Source organism: Amborella trichopoda, chromosome 13 (genome assembly GCF_054954075.1).
Source record: "Amborella trichopoda isolate Santa Cruz 75 chromosome 13, AtrichopodaSantaCruz75HAP2 v2.0, whole genome shotgun sequence".
In the NCBI taxonomy this organism is placed as follows: Eukaryota; Viridiplantae; Streptophyta; class Magnoliopsida; order Amborellales; family Amborellaceae; genus Amborella; species Amborella trichopoda.
Window position 1 is genome coordinate 2,196,658 of NC_142348.1, and position 20,737 is coordinate 2,217,394.

The following is a 20,737-nucleotide window of genomic DNA, read 5'->3' on the forward strand; positions in this document are numbered from 1 at the left end:
TGTTCCCATGCATTTTAAATGCCAGTATTTTGTTTTGAAAAAGTATACAATGAGACCATTTACATTTGGTACAAAATGGTCACAATTAATCCTGATCATTGGATGTGAAATTGGGTAGTTGCATTTATTCCATTAACAAAGTTCAAAAAAAATTTAAAAAAAAAGATTCTCGAACTTTATGAAACACCCAAACTATTAGATTTCACATTGAATGGTTGTAAATAACTGCGACTTCTTTATACTAAAGATAAATGATCTCATTGTATACTTTTCTAGGATGGACCAGTTTGAATCAACTATAATATTGTACTTAACCTTATATAGCATACACCAATGCCAATCTGAAAGCAATTTGGGCATCAAGAGTGTAGGGCAATGCGATCAACTAACAAGCTCACAATTTCCAAACATAGATGACATTTCTTACAAAGTTTAAAGGGTGCAGTTTTCCTAGGACTGCAGCTTTATAAAATTTGGCAAAAAACTTAGTCGGAAATTGCAGTTCAGGCACCAGTCGAAAACTACAGTCCAGGCCCCAGAAGCCCTCGTAATGGCTTGCAAAAATTTCCACCCCTACTAGTGGAATTAGAGCTCCAGAAATAGTGCAGGTCTCATAGATATGTGAGAACTTAGAATCTATGGTCTTAAAAACATGATGCAAGCTTTGGCTGTTTTCAAGGCTAGAAATTCATTTTGATTTGTGTCTAATAATTAAAGATGGGGATGATCGATCTGCAAAATTTCCCAAGCCAAATTTTTGTTATTTAAAGTGCTCTCGGTCTATAAAGCTACCGCCCTATGAAGTACTTATTCCAAAGCTTAAAAGATGGCATGGGAAAGTTCAGTTTTAAATGTGTAAAATGAGTGTGTGAGAAAGAGAGAATGTGTGAGTGCACGTGCACGAGTGTGTAATAGTGTGTGTGAGAGAGTAGAGTAGAGAGAGAGAGAGAGAGAGAGACTGTAGTATCAAAGCTGCCAACAAATCCAGGAAAGACTGCAAAATCAACTGCCCCTTTATTACTAAAGTAATGACGACCGCAATTCTTGAAATGAAGATCAAGTACATGACTACAAGGATGACTAAGCTTCTTCTACAAAACAAAAAGAAATAAGTAAACATGATCATAAGTGTATGCTCTCTCTCTCTCTCTCTCTCTCATGGCTACAATCCATCAAACATCTCCCGTATGGCTGCTTCTTTTTTCCATTTCCACAATTTCTATTCCCATGAAATGCATCGTGCAGTCAAATATTAACTGGAAACAAGGGGCAAAAATTGCTCAACATATATAGAGAGGACTTATCTCAGAATCGAATAAAATAAGAGGCCCCTTTCACCTAGGTGCCGATTTGTAATCTTGAGAGACCTGCCATACAAGCTTATCCATGAACTGGCATTTCTTGTCCCACCCCCAACCAGGATTGCTCTGCATCACCATAACCGTGACACTAGAAGTCAATGCTAATGCTCCACCATTATCATGCATAAACAAAGAGCTTTTTAAGCAAAAAAATATTTCAGATATATCTATTCTTATTCTTTTTAAGAGTTAACTGTTCAATTGCTATAAGCGTGGGAGAAAGAAGTACGAGAGATCAAAAAATTGGCTCCCCAAAAACCGGGAGCTCAGTATACAAAAAATAGGCATCCCGAAGGACAGGCGCCCTGTACATCAGCATAAAGGCCACCCCTAATGGGGACCCTGTACAAAAAATACACCAGTCAGGTGGTTAGAATGAAAGTAGATACAAAAAATGCTCCAAGGTAAGAGCTACATCAAAAAGGAGGTTATGTTGTAGTGCTGAGGCGGCATCCTTAGCGACGTCCATATCCCTACAAATGTGTACAATTTCATAACAAATGTGTGTGAGTGACCAGGGGCACAGGGTAGAGCAAGAGACCCCGTGGATTACATTCTTAGAATCTCCCTCGATCACTAACGTAAAGCTCCACTGGGGGTCAAACAATCTGATCCCCTCTAGAAGAGCCAGGGCTTCTGCTGTTATGGAGTTTGAGTGGCCAATATTTTTTGAGGAGGCGAGGATGACACTGTCATGGTCCCTGAAAAGACCCCCAATCCCTGAAGGGCCCGAGTTGCCCAGGGAGCAACCATCAAAGATCAATTTGATTTGTGTCCAGGGTCCAGTGGTCCCCAAAGGGAACCTTGTGGGATGCGAACTTGTCTAGAGAAGTGAATAGCTTCCCAGTCAAAATGCAGCATGGAAGAGCCCCTAGAACCGATTGTGGTTAGTAGCAAGATAACCAGGGACTTCATCTTGGCAAACAGATCAGCCGTCGCGGACCTTTCTCCTTGGAAAATCCTGTCATTACGATCTTTCCAAAAGATCCATAGGGTGGCTGCCACCGAAGCCTTCCACAGAAGGATGCCAGCTTGGGCCAGGGAAGGGCGTGGTGAGAGCTAAAAAGTTGTGGGACAGAACCAACTGAAGAGCCGAAGGAGGGCACCCCAGATTTCATGGGCGAAAGGACACAGAAGGAAAAGATGGGCAATGCCTCTTCATCTTCATAACACATCACGCACCTGTTTGGAATGGGCAGGCCCCTCTTTTGCAGTTGGTCAACTGTGAGGGCCCTCTCGGACAAGGCCAGCCAATTAAAAACTTGGATTTCTGTGGAGCAAAGGAGAACCAGGCATGTGTTACTAAGGCGGTGGGTGATAGGGGGAAGTTAGGTCGCTGAGAGAGTTTTTGGTGGAGGAGACCGAAAATATTCCCGATGGGCTCAGACTCCAAATGATAAGGTCCTGGCCCTGTGATGCAAGGAAACAGTTATGGAGAGCAGAGGCAAGGTTAATGAATTCAATAGTCTCAAGTCGTTTAGGGTCTCCTAAAGGTTGGGTTCCAGATTACAGAGGATCCCGAGGGTCATCTCGTCAACCACCGACACCAATCCGTTCCGAGCCAGGCTGAAAAGGGATGGGTACTGAGCTTTGTGAGAGGTATGACCGAACAACAGGTTGTACCAGAAACATATGCGCCAGCCTTCCCTAGGATGGAAGCAGACGAGGTTTTTGAAAAGGGTATACAAAGAAAAGATAGATTTCCAGACCCCAGAGGATCTGTTGCTGGTCCTGCTATCTGGCACCCAGGAGGACATGTCTAGGCCATATTTTTGCCGTACGACCTGCATCTACAGTTGTTTCCGTTGGGTGGCAAGATGCCATCACCATTTTCCGAGCAGGACTGTATTGTGTTTCCTCAGGTTCCTTATGCCGAGACCTCCAAGACGCTTGGGCTGGCATAGTTTGTCCCAAAAGATGAGATAAAACTTGAGTTAACCTTGTCCGAACCAAAGAATCTGCACATAAGTTGTTCGAGACAAGTGGTCACCACCGAGGGCATGTAGAAAAGTGACATCTGGTACACAGGGATGTTGGCTAGAGTAGCCTTAATAAGGATCAACCTCCCTGCCGGATAGAGAAAACGCCCCTTTCACCCGGCAAGTCTGCAGTCCACCTTCTCAACGATGTGGGACCACAACTGCTTCTTAGGTTTGCCAATACAAAGGGGCAGACCCAAGTAATTTGATGGCAGATATTCCGCCTGACTTCCCCAACTATCTGCAAACATTTGTGTCTCTCGGAGGTCCAAAGCAACACCGATCATTTTTTATTTGGCAAGGTTACTTTGAAACCCGTGGCAAACTCAAAGCATCTAAGTAAAAGGAGAAGATTGTCGAGTTCCAGCTCGGACACTCCATAGAAGACGTGTATCGTCAGCGGTGGGAGATAACTGGGCCCCAGGGCCCACTCTTGAACCCATGCAGCCGCCCTAAGAGAAAAAATCGAGAAATAAATTGGCTGAAAACCTCTGCTATAATGGAAAAAAGGAAGGGGAGAGGGGGTCTCCTTGTCTAAGACCCCTAGATGAGGGGAAAAACCCTTTGGGCGAACCATGGATAAGAATGGAGTAGGGATGGGAATCGCAGCCTTTCATCCAAACCCTCCAACTATCCCCAAAATCCATCCTAGATAGTATCTCATCCAAAATGTCCCAGTCTACATGATCATAGGCTTTCTCCCAATCTAATTTAATGACCAACCCGGGTATTTTAGCTAAGTGCCTGGAGTGATACATTCATGAGCCACTAGTACCCCATCCAGGATTTGACGACCTTTAACAAAAGCTCCTTGGGAGGTAGAGATGACCTAAGAAAGGACCTCCCTTGTAGATGGAGTTGATGACTCATGGGGAGATAGTCGTTAAGTTCCTCTGCTCCTTCAACTTTGGGTACGAAAGTTATGAAGGTAGCGTTCATAGCCCTGTGAATGATGCCCATGGAGTGGAATTCTTTGAAAAGAGCAATGAAGTCATCGTGAAAGGAGTCCCAAAAAGTTTTGAACAGGGACCACAAGAAATCCGTCGAGCCCAGGGGCGCGGTCCGAGGCAAGGCTATTACTGATTGAGAGAATTTCTTCTTCCAAGAAAGGCATTTCCAACTATGAAGCTTGATCAAGGGAGAGGGTGAGAAATGAGAGGTCGGTCGTCTCAGGTCTGCGGTCCGAGGGGGCAGAGAAGAGTTGTTTAAAGAAGTTGATAATGGCATTCTCAACACCGGCAGGCTAATCGAGGACCCTATCTCCGACTTTAAGATGGGTTATGTGCTATCTTTGTGCCTACAATTGGCTATTTTATGAAAGGAGGTGGTATTAAGATCCTCGAGATGTAGCCACTTGACCCTCGACCTTTGGAATAAAAAAATCTCATTTTCTTTTAGTATAAGCTGGTAATTGAACTTCAGTTGGGATCAAAGTTGTTGCTCGGAGTCGGAAAGAGGCCTGGATTCCTCAACAAGGTCGAGGCTATGGATGGACAAGGTTGACAACTAGAGTTTGAATGGAATTTGAAACCCACTCGTCCTTGAACCGATGGAGAGAAGGAGTTCCACCAGGATGGGATGAGGGAGGTGAGAGTGGGTTCCTCTAACCATGCCAGTTCGAAACGAAAGGGTTTGGGACCTCTGGTGGCTGGTTGGATGTCCAGAAGGATGGGGCAATGGTCAAAAGTGGGCTTGGGCAAAGTGAAGGCATGGGAACCAAGGAAAGAGGAGTCCCAATAAAGATTAAATAGAAAACGTTCAATCTTAGAGAGGGAGGGAGTAGAGGAGTGGCTAGAACACGTGAACTGAGCTCCTTGGAGTGGGATGTCCAGTATGTCATTCTGAGAGACAAAATTGAAAAAATCCAACATGGCTTGAGTGATCTGGAGCTGGAGTTCCATTCGAAGGACCAACATGTGATGTTGAAATCACCACCCAAACACCATATAGGGTGGGGGAAAGAGGCCACTACGTTAACTTCATCCTAAGAAATGTTTCTAACAAGTTAGAGATAGCGCCATAGATCATTGTGAATTTCCATCGGAAGTTGTCAGGTACACTAGAGAGCATAACGGTAACCAAAAATGTGGCAATGTGAGAGGAGAAGAGGTCGTGGGCAATGGGATCCCAGATGCCACCAGAGGGCCCCACCATAGGCAGGGCTTCCCACTGGCAGGGTCGGCGACCCCAAACTTGTCTAACTAGTTGTAGAGAGGGAGCAAGAAGCTTGGTTTCTGTAAGGGCTAGGATAGAGGGGTGGTACTTGACACAAAGGCCCCGGACAGCATTTTCTTATTGGGGTGTTCTAGACCCCTCATGTTCCAAGAGATAATCATCATGAGGGGGTTCTGAGTTGGGAGACACTCCTTGAGGAGCGTCTTGGGAGGAGGCTATTGACAAAGAGTTCAACGGCAGTGGAGCCATTCAGGAGAGCCAGAGGGGTCGATTGGTTGTAGTTGATGCTGAAGGTGAGATTGGAGACTTCTCGCTTGCCTTTGACACGTACCCTAAGCCTGCATTGTGCCTCGGCCTTATAGAATGCGTGAACGGGACCTTCAAAACCATCATAGTAAAGTCCCATGATCTTTAGCACTTCTCGAACATTACCTTATGCCGCATCCATATTGTTCACGAAGGATGAGTCCGCTGAAAAGGGGGAGGGTGGGGTAGAGGAGCTAGTTGAGGCCGAGGACTCGGCTTGAGATGTTGGGGGCTCACAAAGGCCAGAAAAAGGGGGAGGGAAGTTAGAAGAATAGGGAGCAGGGCCAGGGGTAGGGGGTTAAGAGGGCGGAGGAAGAGCGGGGTGGGGGGTGTGGTGGTTCGTGAGAAGAAAGAAAGAGAGGCTGAAGAGTATTATGGGGCTCAGAGGGCGAAGAAAGGGAGGATGTAACAAGATCGATGGTAGGTAGGGGGAAAGGAGAGCAACAGGAGGCGAAAGTGGAGGAAGGTCGGGGGATTATAGAAATTAGGGTTGGTCGAGGGAGGGGTAAAGGCAGAATGAGGACTACCATAGGGGAGGGGAATGGTAGACGAGGGTTGGGGGGGTGTGAGGGGCAAGAATGAAGCCATGGGGAACAAGATTGTAGGGTCTCCCCCCACAGAAGCCGATGGGAAGTGCGGTTGCCAGGGAAGGAAGGAGAGAGGATATAGGGAAAGGGGACAACACAAGACCGAGAGAGGAGGTCAAGAGAGGGAAGTCGATGAGGGGGTGGTGGGGGAGTTGAAAGGTGGGGCAAAAAGTGGAGGGGGTTTAGAAGGAGGGTGGAGGGGGTCCGGTTCGAAATGGGTGAGGAAGGGCTGGGAAGAGATCTCGAAGTCCTCGGATAGCAGGGTTGAGGGGGGAAGGGGCAGAAGCGGGGGTTGGTGGTTGAATGTGGGTCAAGGCGATCCATCATAGAGCCTGAAAAAGACAAGGGGGGCCAAGGAGGAGGCAGCAGTCGACTGCTCACCAGGGAAGAGAGGGGGTCTTCAGGAGGAGAAGGGGGAGCCACCAAGAGATGGGAGGTCGCCTGAGAGAGACCACCAGTGTCAACGGGGGGATCCGGCAAAGAGAGGTCCACTAGCAGGGGGTATCCAAGGGGCAAGTGGAGTTGACTAACGAGGGGGCAGGTGAGGTGAGGAGAGGAGAGGAGAGGGGCCAAGTTAAAAGGAGAGAGAGATGGGGGATAGAGAAGAGGAGAAGGTGTCGAGAGACAAAGGAGAGGGGGTGATTAGGATGGAGGGGGAGAGAGAAAAGCAGAATAGAGGACAGCAACGGGGGGCCAATGGTGGCAAGGAAAGGTTCTTGAGGAGGGAAGGAAGGGAGGTAGGTGGGATCAGGCTGAAACGGCACTACAAGAGCAGAAACCTGGTCAACAACAGATATGTGTCTGCTGGAAGAAGCAACATGGGACAGATGTAGAGGTGGGAAAAAGAGGGGAATGAAGAGGAAGAGGGGAATGAAGAGGGAGAGGGGAAAGAGAGGGGGGGAGACAAGCAAGCCAAGGGTATATGGCAAGTACAGAGAGGGGGGACCAAGTGGGGGGGGGGGGGGGGAAGGCAGAGGAGAGAGAAGGGGGGAATGAATGGGTAAAGGACAAGAGGGCAATTGTGGTGCAGCCGAAGGAGGGGACTTGGTGGCTGTTTGAGGGGACGTAGCAACCAAGGGATGGGGTAGAAGGGGGTGGGGGTGGGGGTGGGGGTGGGGGTGGTGGTGGGGGCGGGGGCAGATCTCGGGGAATGGCGATGAGAGGCAAGGGATTGGGGGGGATGAGGGTTGGAGATCGTTCGATGAGGATCTTGATTAGCCCTCAGATTGGGTTTCTATCGGCTACGATGATTGCGACACGAGCGGCGCTTGAAGACTATGGTCCAAGAATCATGGACCACAAGAGGGAAATGATTGTGCTCCGCAGGGGGGCCGTGCTCCACAGGGGGAACATGGCGGGTGGACAGTGGGAGGTGGAGGTCCAGGAGAGGAAGATGCGAAAGAAAGAGCCTTCCACTTCCAAGTGTGAAGTGGGATGGAGGAAGCAGTCAGCCAGACTCGTTGTCTTTTGAAGCCATTCAGCTTGGCCGACCATCGAGAGGAGGATAGCTTGGCACCCTTGAAGGAGAGACAGTTGAAATTCTTGAAGGCTCTAAGGGCACTATTTTCATAAGGGAAGGAAAAGAGTGGACCCGTCTAAAAGTTTCCCGCAACCCAGGTCAGGCTCCTACCAAATGTGTTGGCCCCATTTCTCAATGCCTCTAAAATCGTCTTTGCATGGTTGGAAAACTCCCAATAAGAAGAGAGAAGTTGTTGTTTGGGTTTTAAGGTCCCAACAGCAAAAATAGAAAAAAGTTTGGGATTAGGCGAGAGGGAGTGGTAAGTTAGAAAGGGGGGTGGAGGAGGATGGAGGGAAGGGAACATAAGAAAGGGGTAAAGAAGGAGGCTGTGAAGAAACAAAGGGAATAGGGGGGTTGAATGAGGTGGGCGTAATTTGCATAAGGCAGTGGAGGGGTCATGCCCACCCAACCCCAAGAGATTGCAGAGAAGCTTACTCAGGTGGACTCTAAACAATTTTTTAAGACAAAGGACATTCTAGCTTTCAGATTTTTGAGTTAGTGTATCCCCAATCCCCACATAATTGTTTTAGAGGGCAATTGACCAAGTTGCCCCTCTTCCAAAACCAAAGAACAACATAGAGGGGTTCGAATTGGATGGCTTTAATTTCTTCTACGATTTCCCTCCCACTATCTTTAACCCACTCTCTCTATCTTCTGCACGCTCCCCACCTCATTCCAGCTTTTAGATTTTTGAGTTTTAGTGTATCCCCAACCCCCACATCATTGTTTTAGAGGGCAATTGACCAAATTGGCCCTCTTCCAAAACCAAAGAACAACATAGAGGGGTTTGAATTGGGTGGCTCTAGTTTCTTCTACGATTTCCCTCCCACTATCTTTAACCCACTCTCTCCATTTCCATCACGCCCCCCCCCAAAGTCCACCAGCTCTTCTTTTTTCTCTCCCAAATTCCACCACCCAACACATTTTGCCCTCCTCAGCCACCCAAAACTCTCCCTCTCTCCTCACTCACCCAATAAATTTCGTCCACCTTGGCCACCCAAAACTCTCCCTCCCCCCCTCTCTCTCTCTCTCTCTCTCTCTCTCTCTCTCTCTCACACACACACACACACACAGTGACAGGCAGAAAAATTAGGCAGTCAATCAAAACTCCAGCCATCAAACTCAATATTCAACAAAATTGAGAAAGCACGTTCCAATGAGAAATGCAGACTTGCCCTGAAAGTTGCAAGGAAAACATCTATCCACTTGTATTTAACCATAAACCATTAACCGTAGACACATGAAAAGTCAGGACTTCTTAATTTAACTTCTGAAACACCTTTTCCCTAGAAAGATCAACATCAGCACTAAGAAAGTCAGGACTTCTTAATTTAACTTCTAAAACACCTTTTCCCTAGAAAGATCAACATCAGCACCAAGTCCCTCCCCCCATACTGCACATCGGATACTCTTCAGCAGATGATGGTGGAAGAAACAACAGGGAAACCTCTGCTAAATCTGGCGAAGGTGGAGAAGGATGTTGATCCTCCCTTCTAAAGAGTATTCAATGTCAGCTAAAAGTAGTCAAGCAAATTCAGGACCAAAGCAAGAAAGCCCACGAAAGGGATCAATTCCTTGAGAGAAGCCAAATTCTTACAAGCCACCCCTACAACAAGACCACTAACCTTTCCAAACACATCTTCAAAGGGTTGAGCAGTAAGCGCTTTTCTAAATCTTATTGAACTTTGTTATCATTTTTAGAACTGATTCTTGAATCTTTAGGCTAGAGACTTCGTCTATTGAATGATCTTCTCCAGGGAAAATGGGGGTTTTCTACAGGAATCATCTTCTTCGGCTGTGATCTATTATGTGATTGAGGAAATGTGCAAAGAGATTGATGTGCCAAGGCTTTTCTTTCATGCTTAGGTAGAGAGAAAGAGTCAACAGTTTCCAACAGGATAGAAGACTTTTAATCAGCAAACCATGAGCAATAAAATAATAAAAAACTTCGAACTGATCCATTTGATACCCCAGAGAATCAAACAGTGGAGATGGAAGTAGAGAGGAGTGTGAATAATCAAGGACTCATGTAATCTGGTACAAATTTTTCCAACCCTAGCAAAAAAAGATATCTGAGAGCAAGCACTCTAGCTTCTTAAACTGCATATCTGGAGATCAGGCCTCAACAAAAATCTTTGCACTTAAATCCCGCTGAGGTACATGAAAACTCTGGCATTCATTCCCATAGATCTACGACAAGTTTGACTTGAACTTGGCTCAAACCACATCACTGTTGCCTGATGACCGTAACCCAAATGCTCCTTAGTAGTGGGTGCCAATCTTCTTCACTTCAGCCATGTAAGTATGGGACGTCCACTTCCCACAATACCAGACTTCCTCCTCATCAGAGTTAAACCTCTCAATCTGGCCAAGGAAGTGTTCTCATACCAATTTAACTTGGACGTCTTATATCCAAGGATGGCTCCCATCACATATAATCCCAAGCGCTTCACTTGAGCATTCACCATTTTCGTAAGAAGTTGATCAAGTGAAATACTGGCCCTGGAAACAAGAGAGAGATAGATATAGAGAGACACCAGGGGGCATTGAAAGTGACCAAGAGTTGCCCCTCTAAAGTGATGGAGAGTGGGAATATTGTGACTCAGAACATCAAAACTGTCATACCCATCTTAAAAAATATATCTGAAATATTTTTTCTCAAAAAAAGGTCTTAAATATTTTTCTCTTAAAGAAATATCTAAAACATTTTTCTCTTAAAAAAAATAAAGGAAACGTTCTCAGTGAGCCCGCCAACTAATGTGTCCCCTCTAGTTTTCAAGGGTTTTAGACCTTGGAACACATCCTAAATCATTGCAAATCCATTTCTGCCTCGGATCCATGAATTTGGAGCTCCAAAAACAGTGCACAACTGCAAATATGATGATCTTTGAAGAATTAAAATGAAAGGTTTAAAGAAAAGGTACAACATGGACCATTTTAAAATTCAATTTTCATTTTTTTACAACATGGACCATTTCTAAGGTTCAAATTTTAATTCTTTTTCATATTCATGATTGTGGTTGTCAAGATAATAGACCTGTAGAGTTTTGGATCCAAAATCCATCTCCATGATGCATTTTGGTAAGAGTGGACGCCCTACAAAAGGTGCATCCCTGGGTGCACTCAAACACTACCCTGATATTAATTTATTGAAGGTAAACTAACTGAAAAGGAAATATATCAGAAACCAAAAAGATTAATCCAAAGTGGAATAATTCATGTAAATGAGCAACCATCATTCAATTACTAAAAGCAGGTTGCAGGCTAACACATATTCCCACTTCAGTATACCATACACAACTGTAAGAACTTTGCGGTTTCTAGATAGATTTCTGAAGGGTGGACTCACTAAAATAGGTGCATCTCTGGGCATGCCTAAACACTACCCTAACAGTAATTTAGTAAAGGTTATAAAAGTGAAAAGGAAATACAATGGAAACCAAAAAGATCAAAGCAAAGTGCAATAATTCATGGAAATGAGGAACCATCAATCAATTACCGAAAGCAGGTTGCAGGCTAACCCATCTTCCATCTTAGATATCCCAACAAATGTAAGTAATTTTGGGGTTCAAAAGTGTTCTATATGGTTTTTCATTGTATATCCGTTGCCGCCCATCATTTTGTTGCACAGTGATGATCCCATAATAGACTACTCCAAGGATTACTATGAATTGTTTTACCAGTTTATAGGCCTATACTAGTAATGACTGGATATGACAAGGTAGCAAGCATTGAAATTAAAGGCACAGAATCCCAAAATATTAAACGAGACTAATAATATCAATGTGAAACTAAAGATGAAGAAAGAAAAATGAACCTGAAAAGAGAGAGCACAATTGGTAAAAAAAATTCTAAGGAAGGTGTAGCAAGCACTGGAATAGAAGGCATAGAATTCAAAAAAATTAATGAAACTAATAATATTAATACAATCTACAAAGAATGTAAGAACAATGAACCTGAAGAGAGAGAACAGCACGATTGGTAAAGTTTTTAACAGAAGAAGGGACGTTCTCAGGAAGAGTGCTTGCAACTCTTTCCAGTTCCTGCTGTTGCTGTCGAGCAGTCACTCTATCAGGACCACTATAAATATCAACAAGCTCCTTGAGATATGGGACTTTGTCCATGGTTTCTTTTACAACTTCCTGTCAAAAAAACATACAAAAGATAGAGAAGGGAATCACTGTTAACCTGATAATGGCATCAAATTTTGTGAAGCACTAAATGTCAACTAATCAAAACAATCATATCTGAAAATGGACTGCACACAAAGCCAGGGGGTAAAGGGGCGTGAGGGGGGGAGAGAGAGAGATGCTACAGCATTCATAGAGCAAAGGTGCCCCCATTAACAAAAACAAGCAATCTTATATTACATAATCCCTTGATTAAAGCACGGAAGAGTTTAATAGAAGACTTGAAATCCACTAAGGATGAATGTTAGCCTCAGTGAAACCCACAGGGAATGGCATCCCCGCAGGAGGAGCAACACATGCATAGATTGGTAGGTTACAGAAACAAATTCAAGATCATTCTACCTTTTTTTCTTGTCTTTCATCAGCTCAAATTACCATAAGAGATGCATAGATCATCATCCTTATCCCATCCATGGATCTCATGATATGACAAGACAAGACTAGAGCCATGGATTCCTAAGATCCTATCACAGAAAGGTATGAGCAAGTGATGCAACAGACGCAACAAATTCATTTCTCATGCACTAGGATTCTAAGAAAGTGCAACAAGACAAAACTTGGAAGCAAAATGCTAAGGATAAGACATGGTTACTGATCCCTAGGGATCGCTCTGTGAAAAGGTATTTCTTTTTTGAAGGCAACTAATTTTCTTTTTCTGAGATATGAGCTTTTGAAAGAGCACGCCTGTTGTAAAATACAAATGGATACTGTTCAAAGGGACATCTGCCAAGCTTTTGCTGCATCTGAGATCAAAAGGTTTTGCTAGGGACCCACAATTTTGAAGTGCTATTAAGAATAAATTCATTTTTTGTTCTGGTCACTTGGTCAGTATGGGTGTTGGGGTCCACTGGGGACTAGTTGTCATAGAGACGTTTAGATGAGCCAGATGTAGGAATAGGCATATGCAAGGGCAGCTTCATAAATATAACCACAAAGATACATACTTACATAACATATACATATGCATATAATGATTAAAACAAAAGCTAAGAAGTTAGAGTGGCAATCACCATCATTCTGTGAATTCTTAGTATATGAAATAAATGGTAACAAAGTATTAAAAGAAGAACACCACCATTCAGACCGAGGTCAAAAATTGGAAGCAATGAGTGACATACCTCCCATTCCTCTTGATTTTGTATCCCCTCATATGTCATGATGAAAGGCTTTATTTTCTCAAGTGCATCACAAAGAGGAATTGGAGGCTTCTCATCAATGTCAGGGTTTGTACCGAACTCCTCCATATGATACTCTGGTTCAAACTCTATCTGCAACCAAAACACACACGAAAAAAAAAAGAGTTTCAAAAACCGAAACAAAGCAATAACCATTTAATGAGTAGCTCATTAAGCATAGTTGAAGCAATCTACCAGGCAATTGGTATGAAGAGCATCCAAATATGCCTCTTCCATTGGTGAAGGGAGTACCCTGCCACTCATCTCATCAAACGCCTCAAAAATCTGGTTCACATTCTCTTCGCCAAGCCTCTTAACCAGCTTCTCTCCATCTGCATCATCCCCAAGGTAAAGCCCAACACTGTCATCTTCACGTCTATCTTGATACCTTGCCCCCCTACCTTGTCTACCTCTACCTGCCCAAACCCCGCCTCGACCGCGACCACCCCTTAGTCCGCGACCACCCCTTAGTCCTCGACCCCCTCTTCCTTCTCCTCTTGACAATATATCCTTAGCATTCCTTACAGCCTCCTCAGAGCTGAGCTTTCGCTCATTGCTTGCTCTCCCCCTTGAAGCTTGCCCTGCTCTTTCGGGTGGCGGCGATCTTCGACGAATATGTCGATTCTCCTCCTCTTCGATACCATGAGAGAGTAGAGGACTAGTAGGTTTTCCACGACCAAAACCCTCAATAGGAGCAGGGGAAATGCTTCTAGGGAGAGGAGACTCAGTTGGAGGTAAATTTTGAGCTTGGACCCTCCCTTCATCAGTGCCTTCAATCTCATCTCGCTTAAAAAATATCGGTTTTCGAGATGGGGGTTCTTGTTGGTTTGGGCTATGGTCCAATTGAGGGGGTAGTGGAGAAGAAGGGCGCCCTCTACCAGTACCAGGAACCGGACCTGACATCCATGGTGCAAAGGAAGGGAGGATGGGGGTTGTTTGAATGGGCTGGCCTCTACCATGGCCAATACCAGGAGAAGGGAATTTGCTTACTTTTCCTCTTTCTTCCTCTTCTTCCTCTCCAGTGTGTCCTATTGCTTCAGATAGTTGGGAAGGTGGGGTTTCATAGCCACTTCCACCCCTTCCCCTTCCTCGACCACCTGCAAATGTCGAAAACAGAGACGATTGGGGCAGAAGAGATGAGGCTTTGCTTGTATGGTGTGTAATTCTCCCTATGCCTCTCATCGTTGATGTATTTCAGGTTAAGTTGATGATCAAAGATTTCTTACTCCTGCAAGATAAGCTTTTTAAACCATTATAAAGTCATTGAATACTCCTGAAACATATTGTAGGTAATCTCCAACCAAGAGAGGCAAGAAAAACTCGATTGCATACAATAACATTAAAAAAAAAAGGAATTACCTTTCTCTCAAGTCTTACATGCCCCATGTACCCAAATTTTCGGGAGTAATATCCTCTTGCCCTAGACAACAAAATCAAAACAAAATTTCTAAATCTTAGAAAATAAATACATAAATAATCAATAGTTCATGACAAAATACATTAAAAAAGAGTCAGCCTACCAGGTTTTTTGAAATTTTTTTGAAAGAAGATCATAATAAGATCACCAATGCATATGACCTAATAAGAAATTTTATTGAAATTTGGATCATAATAAGATCACCAACACATATGAACTAATAAGAAAGATGATAAATAAATATAGAGGAGAGACCTCTCTATTTCCATGAAAACCTAAGGGTGTTACATCACAATCAGTATTTTAAGTCGTGCACAAATATTACTAATATTTGTGAAATAAGGAAATTATTAAGGCTGGACATTGAAATAATAGTTTATTTGCAACCAAATTGGTCCCTTAAAAAACATTTAAATAATAACAAGCAAGTGAGAAGAAGATCCAGAATATGGCCATTCTCACTTTAATAACTAAATTGATATTTGACTTTAAGAATCTTAAATTCAAGAATCTTAAATAAATGAAAAAAAGTACACCGTCTACCATTTCACACTTAAAGGAAATTTCCAAAAAAAAAAATGATAGTAATGGAGTGATGAATAGTGGATATTTACAAATTCAATAACAAAAAAAATGATAAGAACATAAGAGCATTGCTTGCTTTGAAAACTTGTAGAACTATGTCAAGGGAAACATATGCAAAGTGAAACACACCAATCGGCCAAAAAGCCAACCAATTATGACTATGGGTTTCAATCAATGGTGACCATGGGTTTCCTATAGTTATATTCAAATTTCTCCTGAAGTATAAATTTCACCTTGGACTTGCCAAAAAATGGATAAAACATTTAAGCTAGAGAGAGAGAGAGAGAGACGGGGCCTTCACTTGGTGTGACGGTAAAAGGCTCGGGTAGCCAGCGCAAGAGCACAGGTTTGAGTCCTGAGAGTGGCCACTTTGTGCATAAGCCAAAGGTTAGGACCGTTTCCAGCCCAACCCTCCCGGGACCCTGCTTAGGCGGGACCAACACCAGGTTATGGCCCTTTCTTTTCTAGAGAGAGATGAACATGCCTTTGAAGCTAGAGAGAGGGAGAGATGAACATAACTAATAACTTTGAAGCTAGAGAGAAAGAGAGATGAACATAACTTTGAAGCTAGAGAGAAAGAGATGAACATAACTTTGAAGCTACAGAGAGAGAGAGAGAGAGAGTCTGAATGTCTATGGCTTAATTGAATTTGTTTCATGGATTTCCCCTAAAATTGCAACCCTAGATGAAATTTCTGCCCAAAAACATACATTTCCAAAAAATTTCATCAAAGTGTTCCTTCCCGTGAGGTTCCATTGCAAATCATATCTCTCCATGGAACTTTTACCCCAAAGGAAAACACCTTTCCTTTGATCCTGACGCAAAATAAGGCCCCATTCCCATAAACTACTTGCCCTAGAAACCTCCACTTCGATTGGTTTTCTGCCCTCAAAAAGCCCATTAACATTAAGCTTCTACTCTTATAGTATCCATTTTATCTGAGTTCCCTGCCCTAAAGAGCTTCATTTCATTGAAAATTAGCCCTAAAAAAAAACTTTCAAACTGAGACTAAAACTCCACAAAAATGAAGAAAATCACAGAGAAAGAAATCATGTACCTGGGACTTCAAGAACTTGAAACTCACAAGTTGCAGATTTGAGCCTTCTTTTTAAGGGTGAAAATACGGAGACAAACGTGGTGTTTGATAACTTTATGCAGTTTCCCTAGGAAAATGCCTAGTGTTGATTTTTTTGGATTGAGGAGCGTGAAATTGGTAGCCTAGAAGCTGGAAACTGTTTAATAAATTGTGGTGATGGTATTTTCACCTGTTTGGTATTGGAAAAGTTGGACACTGCCAGTCTGAACCATTCATTATGCATTTAAGTGATTGGATTTGCAAAATGAATAATTTTAATAAGTTTTTCTTGCTACAACCCATATAATGCAGTTTGTATAAAATGTATGGTTGAGATTGAAATTTGTTCTTATATCTATGTAACTTAAGAGTGAAAGATACCCAACAACAATTGAAATGGCAATCACACCAGAAAAATAGAAAAGATAAGTATATATCCATATCAAAAGTACCACGAACGTCTTATGAAATATTAACTAAAAAACATATGGAACATTATGCAATAGACAGTAATACAAAGGGAAAAAGGATGGCTATAAATCCTAGAGAAGGTATTAGCAAACCAACATAAGTCCAATCGATAGAAGAAAGGTATTCGTCTTTCAATCAATAACTCTCAATCATTTAAAGTCAAATAATAACTAAATGAATCAAACATGAAGTTTAGTTTCTACAATTAACTGGTAAACTTTCAGCCAAGCTCATGAAACAACATTTTGTGCACGGACTAGATACTATGAACAAGCAAAGGAAAATAACTAACTCAGCTATCACGTTCAAAAATGAGCTAGACAATTACCCTCCAAAATATTCATCGATGAAAACCTTTTTATTATACCCACCTAATGGAGGCGGCAAACAATTAAGATTCACACAGCCTTCAATAGATGATAGTGGACACATCCACCTATAAAACCAGTAATTGCTGGATTAATTTTTAGCTCTCTATAAAACCACACTCTCAAATCTTTTTTTTTTTTTTTTTGACGAAAAACCCCACTCTCGCCATTACTACATCAAATCTCTAAACTCAAACCAGAGAGACAAACACAAAAGGGGAAAACCATCTGGGTTTCTTTTAATACCCCATCAAAATACACGACCTAGAAAATAGCACTTACATGTTAAAAGCAATATGATGCACCGTATTCAGCTGGTTCCTTGTAATGTGAACAAATTTCAAATTTATCAAAGAAAAAAATAAGAAAAGTCCTAACTTTTCATCAAATTAAAGGGAGAAATGGTGGCAATTCATTTATCAGATGGGAAAAAGGACTCTATAAAATGCTTAAAATTGCAGTAAAAATATAAAAAAGAAGGCGGAAAGATAAAAAAGAAGGCAGAAACTACAGGGGATAGACAAGGATTATGAATAAGAAACATAAGAATAAGCGAGACGAAGAGGTAAAAAAGCACCATCAGTTGAACATGAGTGAAGAGTTTAGGGCTTACAGTATGTGCTTGTCCGCCAGTCAGTAAGAGAGGAAGAGAGTTGGGGTGCGCGGTTGCTACGTACAGAGCGAGGCTGGGTTCTGAACTTTTTTTAACGAAATTGGGCATTTTGATCCGGATTTGCAAAAAATATAACGGGCGAAGTTTGTATAAGGTGCCCACCTTAAACTATAAGAGTAAGACACATCTCTGAATTTTGCTCAAATATATAGTTTTGATATCAGAAACTTTATAAAAAACTTATAAATTTGAACAATGATCCAATATAACGGTTGTATCATAGTATAATGCAATTATATTTCTAAAAACCTATGTTTGTCTCTTATTTAGATGTTAAAGAGCACGTTTTTTAAGGGGTTTTCTCCCCTTCTTTATTTATTGGGTGTAGTTTGTATAGAGCTAGACTCTTACCAATCAAATTAGAGCCTACCTTCAAATAGTATTGATAAATGTGGTTTCAATATTGAAAATCTTTGTGATAGCCTTAAAACATATTTTCATACTTATAAAGTTTTCAAGCTTCAAAAATAGTGTAGATCGACATAGTTATGAAATTTTGAAAATCTTTAAAATTGATGGTCAAAAAATACGTTATAGAATACACTATTTTCAAAACTTATAATCCATTTTTTTCTCGTGTCCATGCATCTTGATGTCAAGATGATCAATTTGTAGATATTTAGGTATCAAAATAACTTCTTCTAGTGAAATTTTCTATTTAGCTTATTGTTTAGAGCCTCGGCTCTATATAAAATTTTCCCCTGTTTATTTAGATGTTAAAGAGCATACCTTGAAGGGGTTTTCTCTCCTAACCTCTCTCTCCCACTTAGACTCAATAAACCCTAAAAACCTCTCTCTCTCATAAGCATGGCACCAAGTGCATGTATCCATAATAACAAGATGGTCATGAGAATCATCACCTTGTATGACGACTTTGATGACAGGAAAGAGACTTTGTCCCACCTCATAACTCAAATTTCCATTCTACTCCTGCTCAATCACCATCCAACCAATTGATTGAACGTTGATGATCCTAACTAGCATGCTTTAGTGTGATCATTTGCTCATTTCATCGTATCATCCCTGATTACATGTAAGACGGACAATGGACTGTGTAGTCATGCCAAGAAAAACCCAAGCTTAGTGCCACAAAATGCTCGAGTGGCTTGGGTTTTTATTTGTTGGAAAAATATCATTAAAGGAAATGAAACCCTTTAGAATATCAGTCAAATGGTCAAATCATCCCTATAGGGCCTGCTTTTTATTTTTTATTTCTATTTCACTCAGGTATCTCATTTGAAATGTCTTTTCAAAATACCCAAGATACCTTTATCGAAGTTGAGAATAAAAAACAAACATGAGCATTTCAATATTTTGACCCCATGAAGTCCCACTTGAATGGCAAAAATGTCTCTAATTGTTATTCATTATATATATAAAAACACATTATTATGTATTAGTAATGCATAATAACTAAGGGTATTTATAAGTGTTTATAGATCTCCTCAACCTACATCATTTTTTGAGCTTGAAATATTATAATTTGGTCTGAAAACATATATTTAGGCCATCATAAGGGTTTGTAGTATCAAAACTACATCTTTTACTACAATTTACAGTTGTCTTACTTTGATGGTTTAAAGTTAACACCTTATACAAACCATACTCTTTAAATATAGTTGTCCGTATTTAAATTTTGCACACAAATCCCACTTTTTTTTAGAGCATATGATTTAGTTGTTTTTCTTCAATCTCGCACTTGGGGTATTTATAATCATTACTATCATGTACTTGTGAAAAAATTACAAAAATCAATAGCGTAATTACCAAAATGCCCTTAGATTATTATGAATATTTTGCTATTTCCATTTTTAAATTACTTTTTTGTATTTATGATAGATGTGGTTTCTATAATGCTTGGGCTTCATGGGAAAAATAAAACCTTACATCAAAACCTCCTCTGAAAATTACTTTGGGCGTGGGAAACTCATATGAGTTGGCTCTAAAATATATTTTTACCATTGATGATGGAATTTGTAGCTTAAAAATAAGTATAGGTCTCATGAAGTTCTTGACACTTTAAAATCTTAATATACACTATTCTTAGGGTTGTAAATCTTATTAATTTTTTTTATATTCATAATGATTAAGGTCGAGATGATTGAATTGATGATTTTCTAATATCATAATTAAAATGTTTTGTGAGATTTAAGATGCGGCTTTATTTTTTCCTATACGGCATATGCCTTGTTTTAACCTTTTTCCTTCTTTTTTTTAACAGATGCATGAGAAATTTGCTGCCCCAAATTTTACCTTCAAACAAACCCATCTTTAAGATATGTAAAGAGCTAGTGGTCTTAGCAAAACCCTAAAATGAATATTATAAAAAATACATCAAAAATATTGTTTTTGTTTTTATTATTTTTATATATTAATCTTCATCATGGTATAAATTGGTCAACCCCTCAAAATTTTGTATCCGAAAAGGAAGGACTCATGTAAATAGATGAGTCAACCGACTCATCTAAAACCTAGTCTCGAGTTTTCACATGATAAAAATGGGATCAATTAGATTTGGAAAAGTTATGATATAGAAGTAAGGTACACCTCAAGAATCTAATAGAAAAGAGTGTTGCGTATTTGAAAAACCTTTCGAATGATCATCTTGACCCCATGTATTGATATATTAAAAAAAAGACATAATTTTTATGAGTCGATGTAGAAATGAGTCACCTTTTAAAAATCTATTTTTGAGATGGATTTGTGGACTTAATTTTTAAGGACTTGGGATGTATAACATGGAGATTGTGAATATGAATAAATAAGTAAAAATTAAAAATAATAATTCTATAATAAAACATTTGGACCGTTAGTTTCGATTGTTTTAAGATGGATGCTTTATACCTTGGGACCGCA

At 41.2% G+C, this 20,737-nt stretch overlaps 1 protein-coding gene across 9 annotated transcripts; it reads right to left on the minus strand.

Annotated features, from left to right (window-relative positions):
• Positions 1-992: 992 nt before the first annotated feature.
• LOC18428267 (hydroxyproline-rich glycoprotein family protein) lies at positions 993-18,729 on the minus strand. Of its 9 annotated transcripts, none has more exons than XM_020663636.2 (7): positions 17,822-18,091; positions 17,212-17,276; positions 14,652-14,712; positions 13,488-14,520; positions 13,236-13,385; positions 11,884-12,069; positions 993-1,427 (listed from the first exon to the last, which is right to left on the minus strand). In XM_020663636.2, the coding sequence occupies exons 4-7, from the start codon at positions 14,472-14,474 to the stop codon at positions 1,335-1,337; spliced, it is 1,416 nt and encodes a 471-aa protein (XP_020519295.1). In that variant the 5' UTR covers positions 14,475-14,520; positions 14,652-14,712; positions 17,212-17,276; positions 17,822-18,091; the 3' UTR covers positions 993-1,334. The 9 variants fall into 9 exon arrangements, with proteins under 9 accessions (XP_020519295.1, XP_020519299.1, XP_088712293.1 ...); XM_020663640.2 differs by having other exon boundaries at positions 13,488-14,532; positions 17,822-17,999; XM_088856167.1 differs by having other exon boundaries at positions 17,491-17,826.
• Positions 18,730-20,737: the final 2,008 nt, after the last annotated feature.

Excerpts from the sequence above, each read along its gene's own strand:
- LOC18428267 (XM_011622889.3), bottom strand. The coding sequence starts at position 14,474 with ATGAGAGGCATAGGGAGAATTACACACCATACAAGCAAAGCCTCATCT. Across the intron at positions 13,386-13,487 it reads CTCTTCATACCAATTGCCTG|ATAGAGTTTGAACCAGAGTA; the intron begins GTAGATTGCTTC and ends TTTTGGTTGCAG. Across the intron at positions 12,070-13,235 it reads AAAATCAAGAGGAATGGGAG|GAAGTTGTAAAAGAAACCAT; the intron begins GTATGTCACTCA and ends TTTTTTTGACAG.